Raw genomic sequence first — 7,856 nt, 5'->3', positions numbered from 1 at the left:
ACAATTTTTGTTTGTCTATTAAAGTTGGTACAAAGTTGAGTCATCTATTTTAGAACGGAGGGAGTATCATTTTTCGGTGTTTTTCACACCGAGGGAGCTTCTGATTAGTGATGGGAAAGTAGGTAGGAGTATATCAGGATCAAGGCCTTTTTTGCTGGCTCTTCGGAAGTGTTGGCGATTCGATTCAGCACTGTGAGGGATTAGTGTCGATTGCTGCAGCAGGTGTTTGTGTTTGTGCTACTATGGGGGACACAAATCTCTCTTCTGCTGATATTTACTTTCAGCTAAATAGAGTATTCTTAGTATCTCCTTGTTTTTTTTTTCATTTCAAGTCTTTTATTATGGGAATAGCCTTCAGTCATGAATGAAATCAGTTATTAAGAGCAGAGCTACAGTGAGCATAGTTTCATTTCATGGTCCATCATTTTTATCATCGAGAGAAGATCAATTATCTTCCTTTGTTATTGTTAGTTTAATTTTCAGTCATTTGTATCTTAGGGCATCTCCAACGCTGACCAGCAAGCGGACATGGTATTTGTCCGAAAATCGGTCTGGATTGATGTCCGGACATGGATACAGAAGCCATCCATCCAATATACTCCCTCCGTTTCTAAACATTATCTTCTTTTGTCTCGACTCTCCAGTTTTCATTGTTGTTAGTTGTGCATATATACTTTTTTTCTTCTTTTTTTCTTTCTTAGCCTGTTGTGCTCTCCTTGTGTATCGGCATAAGCAGTAATTCACAAAGATTGCTTAGAGCACATAGACAAAAGCATGGTTGGCCTTGGGAAAGCCCTCCATTTACTAGATCTTGTCCTTGACGTTGCCAATTGTGTCGTGGATGTCGACCTAGAAGGTGATGGTCCTACCAATCAACGGCCCAGTCACGTAGATCTGCATCATCTCCTGGAGCACGAGCATGGACCCGTGCTCGATGTCATGGTCTTCTAGCGTGCGGTTCTGCCCTAGCTGTGTCCCGTCGAAGACAAGGTAATATTTCTCTTGGATCTTTGCCTTGACGATACAAGGTGCGAATCCCGAGGTCCACTTCAACATCAATTACTGAAATCCGACTCGCTAAACACATGAATATTTTCTAGCCCGCGAACAAAATTAAACTAGATACAAGACGAAAATGGGAGGGCACATGGGGTGAAGCAGATGGGGTAGTCGAGGATGTCAAGGTCCATGGTGGCCTATCTTCCTCCCTTTGCTGATGCCATCCTCCCCCAGTCTCCTCCTGTGGCGGTCCTATCCCTTTCGCCCTTCCTTCCGCTAGGCAGAAACACCAGAACATAGTAGAAGGGAGCGGTGGCAGGGCCACCCGCCGGACCCCCCTTCCCCACGCTCCAGCTTGAGCTTGATGTGCAGCTCCAATGCAGCGGTTCTCTACGCGACTCCTCCCCGCCGTGCTTGCGTAGGGAGCACACACACTCCTCCGTCACTGCTCTTCTCTGTTGCCTCGGTGCGTTCTCAGTGCCACCAGATCCCCCTTGTGCCAACAATCACCAATATGTGTGTTATCGCCCTCATCATCGTCTTCGAGGATTCAGGAAGGTCGCAGGGAGGGAGGGCATGGAGGACGCAGGGTGCAAAAGGTGGGAGATGGAGAAAATAAGAGTCTGCGAGGTGAGTCCGTGAGTGCAATGGGTGAGGGAAAAAAGCGACATAATTACACCTACAGTCCTTCTACTCTCCGGCATGTAACACCATGGTCCTCAAACTCACGGAGTGCTCCACTGTGGTCCCCAAACACGAGAATACACTCCAATACGGTCTTGCCTACATCTCCTGCTTCTCCCTATAATACCATACAAGTGTGGGCCCCGCATGTGAGAGAGAAGTTTGGTGGAAAAAAAATGTGCGCATGAGATTCAAACCTGAGACTAATTTTAGAAAACAGCCAATCTAACCACTGATTCAGTTAATTCCTGATGTGAAACACTGGTGTAAAGTCTGTATAAATCCATTTTTGCATCACGCCATTAGCAGTACATATAATTTAGTCGGCCCAGTGGCATAGCGTACCTTTTTAAAAAAATATCTTCAAGCAATTTTCCTGATGTTTATTCTATTTTCATTTTATTTTACCAAGTTTATGTTAATTTTCCATTTCTCATATAAACAAATCCAGTTGTAATGCATTTTAGATCTATAATCTGTTCTCATTAGTTTATGCCTTCAAGAGGTAAACATGAACTTAGAAAAATTATTTAGATTTAACATAAAAAAGTAGGAAAATTTATGTATCTTCATTCAGGACTACAAGCTCGGGCTTTTATTTTGTATCCTCATTGTATTTTTAAAATACGAAACTATTTAAAAACTTGACAGCGTATTTTGTATAACGCTCAGCATGGTTTTAGAAAATATTTATATTTTTATCCAACTATGCGCCCAATTGCAGATTTTCTATTTTTTTTAATTTTCAAGTTCGCCTTTTTAACTTTTCCCATTTTAAAAATAAATGTAAGTAAAAACTAGAATAATTATTAATACATAGTTTACCTATATTAATAAATTTTCATAAATATAAGAAGGGAAAATAAACACGATTTTTTTAGGGAAACACAAAATTGATTTTTTGGACCTAACATGAAATTGTTTTTTAGGGGTAGGGGTGTGGGGGTACGAAATTGGTAAATAAATAAAAAAGGAAACCGGTAGAATACAAAGAGAGGTACGTTACTTACTGGGTCGGCCCAACTATATGTGCTACGGAAGGCATTATAGGAACTTATTTATACTCCTATGAATTTATAGATCATCGCTAAACATGATGTGTAGTCTAGTTTGATGGTTAGTATGCGTTTGGTCTGTGGTTCGAATCCATCCTTAGTCATATTTTTTGCGCATTCCTCTTTGATGTGCTGACATACAGGACCACACGTGTATTGTAAGCTGACGTGCCGCCGGGCTGGGCTGCAGAGTGTAGCCAGAGATGTAGCCAGGACTATATTGAAGCATATTTGAGGACCATAGTAGAGCACTCCACGAGTTTGAGAACCATCGTGTTACAAGCTGAAGAGCACAAGGACGGTAGTTGTAATTATCTCAGGAAAGAAGCTCGTTCACTCGCTTCGGCCGCCCGATGTGGCAGCCACTCACGCACCAAGGTCCCCGTTACCTGATCAATGGTAGATAAAAGCGTCTGAGGACACGATGTCGACCCGTTGGATGGGCATCTGAGGTTGCTGCCAGCTCACCCAGATTCGAGTCCCAACTCGGACGCACAATGCTCACGGAGTTTCTCCTATAAAAAATGCCAACGAGGATCAGCCTTTCGGTTGGTCTGATTTTTTTTATTTTTTTGGTAGATAAAAACATTTTGATTCCAAATCCCAAGAATCCGGTGTCTGATTTTTAGCCCTTCTGTAACACGCTTTAGACGGAAAGCTTTCATCCTTATGCATACCATATCCTTAAAAACCGATACAGATGCGGATTTGGAATGAAAACTATCTGTACCATTTATTTTCTTATTTATTAAGTCTTCTGGGTACTCCAGTATGTACATACACCAAATCAATTTTTTTAGCAATATATACACCAAATCAAATAGATTAAGGGGAAGCGGTGTAATTCACGAGTCCGTGTTTTCCTCTCGTCCCTGGCGGCTGGAACCCTAGCCGCCGCCAGGGGAGGCCGGTCTTTCAACGCCGCTCTCCGGCGGCTCCCCTCCGCCGGCGACCTCGGTCGTCGGTGGTGAGGGGGGTCGCCGGATCCACGCGTGTGGATCGTTTTTACTCTCTCGTAGTCTAAGTTTTTAGGTTGTTCATCGTCTTTACTTCGACGGCGACGATGACAACGCTGAATAAAGATTCTTCGAATCCTTTCCTAACGAGGCTATCGGTCCTATGGTTGGGGATGAATTTAGAAACCATTCTGTTCAAGCAAGGATGGCGTGGTGGCGGCGGCATCCTCGTGGTGGACCTGTGTCCTCGGGCTCCGCCGTTGCGACGACGTTTGCTCCAGCGTCGGCGCGGAGCTTGGGAGGTAGTCCAGGAGCGGATGCAGATTGTGGTCTGCATCGACGACATCTGGAAGACGGAGCATTTGCTGGGCTCGTGGTTCGTGGATGGCAGATATGGTTTCCTCTTTCGGCGTTTTAGTCGTGGTGGGGTGTTAGATCTGAAGTTCGATGGCGTGTCCGGGGTTTGCCCCGGTCTGATTCGTTCAACGGTAAGGGCTTCACTTTTGGTGAGCCACCTTGGAGGTCCGCAAAGCTGCATATCAGCGATGGAGCCGCGTCGAGCTCGGGTGAGAAGGTGATTCGTCATTCTTTTCTTCGGTGGCTACTGTGGTGGTGCCGGAGGCAGGTGACGGACGTTGGTGTCAAGCTCAGAGATGTTTTGCTATCTTTTCAGTTTTGTCATGTCAGTCTTTACGTGGCTTGTACTTTGTTCTTTGTTCTTTATGATATGAATGAGACACGTATTACCATGCAAAAAAAAAAGATTAAGGGGAAAGTAAAAATGAAAATGTGCTACCAAAGTACCAAAGCCTCGAGCCGAGTCGGTCGACGGACCGACTTCGACTTGGCCCGATCCAACTCAAGTCCAACCGACCGACCTCTTCTCTTCACCTTGCCAAATCTGCGGCCCGCACCCCTCCAACCGGATCCCCACCCACCCCCACAATCGATTCCGATCTGCCGCCGAAACCCTAGACCCCGCCGCCGCCGCCGATGGGAACCCCCACGGTGGCCCCCGCGCCCCTCCTCGCCGCCCCGGACGGCGGCGAGGCGGCCGCCAACGGCGACCACGAGCGAGAGCAGCAGCTGCAGATCGTCCCCTCCTCCGCCGCCCCCGCCGCCTCCGCCCCCTCCAAGCCGCCCGAGCCGGCGCCGACGGTGGCCACCCACACGCGCACCATCGGCATCATCCACCCGCCGCCCGACATCCGCGTCATCATCGAGAAGACGGCCACCTTCGTCGCCAAGAACGGGCCCGAGTTCGAGCGCCGCATCGTCGCCCACAACCAGGGCAACGCCAAGTTCAACTTCCTCCAGCCCTCCGACCCCTACCACGCCTACTACCAGCACCGCGTCTCCGAGATCGCCGACGCGCCGCCCGCCCCCGACTCCGCCGCCGCCGCCGACCCCGACGCCCTCCCCTCCGACGACTCCGCCGCCCCCGCCGACGACCACTCCGCGCCCTTCCGCGTCGGCCCGCCCGCCAAGGTGCTCGTGCCGCCCAAGGCCGAGCTCTACACCGTGCGCCTCCCCGAGGGCATCACCACCGAGGAGGTGGACATCGTCAAGCTCACGGCGCAGTTCGTCGCCCGCAATGGCAAGACCTTCCTCGCCAGCCTCGCGTCCAGGGAGAGCACCAACCCGCAGTTCAACTTCCTCCGCCCCACCCACAGCATGTTCCCCTTCTTCACCGCGCTCGCCGACATCTACTCGAGGGTGATGCGGCCCGACGAGGGCGTGGCTGCCCTCATGAGGGAGCTCAAGGAGGGGACCAAGGACCTCACCACCGTGCTGGAGCGCTGCCTCAACCGGCTCGAGTGGGATCGGTCGCAGGAGCAGGCCAAGCAGCAGGCGGAGGATGAGGTCGAGATGGAGAGGATGCAGATGTCCATGATTGATTGGCATGATTTCGTCGTTGTCGAGACTATTGAGTTTGCAGATGATGAGTTCGAGGGCCTCCCTGTGCCGCCTACGCTGGAAGAGCTGAAGCGCCGCAAGAGGATGGAGACCTTGGGAGAGGAGGAACCCATGGAATTGGCTGAACCAGCCAAGGATGTTGAGATGGACATGGATGAGGAGGAGATGCAGCTTGTCGAGGAAGGAATGAAGGCAGCAAGGCTCGATGAGAACGATGGAGGAGCACAGGTTAAGGTGGCCGGTAATGATGATGAGCCGCCTATGAGAATTGTCAAAAACTACAAGAGGCCCGAGGAGAGGATCCCTGCGGAGAGGGACCCGACCAAGGTTGTTGTCTCACCAATAACCGGGGAGCTCATTCCGATCAGCGAGATGGAGGAACACATGCGCATCTCGCTCATTGACCCCAAGTACAAGGAACAGAAAGAAAGAATGCTGGCCAAGATTAAGGAAACCACGCTTGCTCCTGATGATGAGATCTCCCGTAACATTATTGGTCTTGCACGTACCAGGCCAGATATTTTTGGAACCACCGAGGAAGAGGTTTCTAATGCCGTCAAGGCAGAAATTGAAAAGAAAAAGGATGAGCAGCCAAATCAGGTTATTTGGGATGGTCATTCTGGGAGCATCGGTTGGACAGCCACTCAGGCAATGTCTGTTGGTGGAGAAGAACAGGGTGATGCCTCAAATGCTCCTGGTCCAGCTCCACTTCCTCGGCCTGGCATGTCGTTGCCCCGGCCTCCCCAACCACTTTCCTTGGTCAATGTTCCCCGATTTACACCCAATCCAATGCCTTATCATGTCCAACCCCCTCATCATATGCAAGGAGTTCCACCACATATGATGCCCAACATGCACCAACCTCTGCCACCAGGTCAACAACACATGATTAGGATGTCAGGTCCCATGGGTCATATGCCAAGTAATATCCCTCCACCGCCTCCAGGCCATAATACTCAGTTCATGCCTGGTCCACCACGGTTCGCTATGCCCCCTCCCCCGCACATGCAGAACATGCCAGCCATGGTCAACCCCATCGGAATCCCCCAGCCTCCACCACCTTTGCCTCCACAACCACCTGCCGAGGAGCAGCCACCTCTACCTGAGGAACCAGAACCTAAGAGGCAGAGAACAGATGATGCTTCTCTGATCCCAGCTGAGCAGTTCCTCGCTCAGCATCCGGTAATGTCTCTTTTCATATACTTCCACTCTAATTACCTACTTATCTTTCTTATTATTCTGTGCTGTCATGCTAATTTATTTGTTCCTCCTGCAGGGCCCTGCTCGCATCTCAGTTTCTGTGCCCAACCTTGATGAAGGAAACTTGCGAGGCCAAGTTTTGGAGATCTCTGTCCAATCACTCTCAGACACAGTTGGCAGTCTGAAGGAGCAAATTGCTGGAGAGCTGCAGCTTCCTGCTAACAAGCAGAAGCTGAGTGTGAGGACTAGTTTCCTCAAGGACAATCTTTCTCTTGCTTATTACAATGTTGGCCCTGGGGTGGTCATCAATCTAGCTCTGAGGGAGCGTGGTGGGAGAAAGAAATGAGCTTTTCTTATCTCAGTTTACTCGCAGGACAATGCTTACAACCAAGCTTCAGTGGCTATCATGGAGATTATTTTTGTTGGTTGCTGCCTTCTGGATTCTTGTATCATGTGTTCTATAAGTCCAGCACTATGATTTGCACTATGTAGTTTTCGGACTTGTCTATGTTTCTTAATATGGCTACATATTGTTGGAGATGTTTATCCTTTTTATTACTTTTGTGTTACTCAAGAAAGCTAACGATGCCTACCTGCCTACTTGATAGTGCTCCAGAGTTCAGGTGCCCGCATTGGCTCTACCGTTTGCCTTCTAAGGTGTTCTTGATATCTTGAAAATGCACAATGCTTTTCCCCATGTTGGAATGTTCTGGGATGTTCTCTTATATGTATCTTCTGTGGTATTGTAGATGCTTCTGCACTGCATCAGTAAAGGTAATGTCTCTTCAAGTGCTTATTATGAAAGGTCTGTGGAAAGCCTATTATTGCAGTTCTTATTGAATTAGAGTTATGGGTGATGGCTGATGTTCTAAATCTTGTTGACAGAATAGCATGGCATCTATCAGAGATCACTGCTGCTGGAATCTTGTAACAAGTATAGTAGTACATTGCTTATTGTGAACTTAATTATGCATGCAGTGAGCAGGGATGAGTATGTTGCTGGCAGTCATAAGTTGATTCCTGTAGGTTATGCATTTAATTTCAT

At 48.6% G+C, this 7,856-nt stretch overlaps 1 protein-coding gene across 1 annotated transcript; it reads left to right on the top strand.

The window, feature by feature from the left end:
• Positions 1 to 4,607: 4,607 nt before the first annotated feature.
• Positions 4,608 to 7,366, top strand: LOC123072629 (probable splicing factor 3A subunit 1). The gene is made up of 2 exons (XM_044496220.1): positions 4,608 to 6,793; positions 6,888 to 7,366. Exons 1-2 carry the CDS (start codon positions 4,688 to 4,690, stop codon positions 7,155 to 7,157), a joined length of 2,376 nt encoding a protein of 791 aa, XP_044352155.1. The 5' UTR covers positions 4,608 to 4,687; the 3' UTR covers positions 7,158 to 7,366.
• The last annotated feature ends 490 nt before the right edge of the window (positions 7,367 to 7,856 follow it).

The sequence above is a fragment of the Triticum aestivum genome, chromosome 3B (assembly GCF_018294505.1).
Source record: "Triticum aestivum cultivar Chinese Spring chromosome 3B, IWGSC CS RefSeq v2.1, whole genome shotgun sequence".
Classification (NCBI taxonomy): Eukaryota; Viridiplantae; Streptophyta; class Magnoliopsida; order Poales; family Poaceae; genus Triticum; species Triticum aestivum.
The sequence above is the reverse complement of the archived record's forward strand: the minus strand, read 5'-3'. Positions and strand labels throughout refer to the sequence as shown.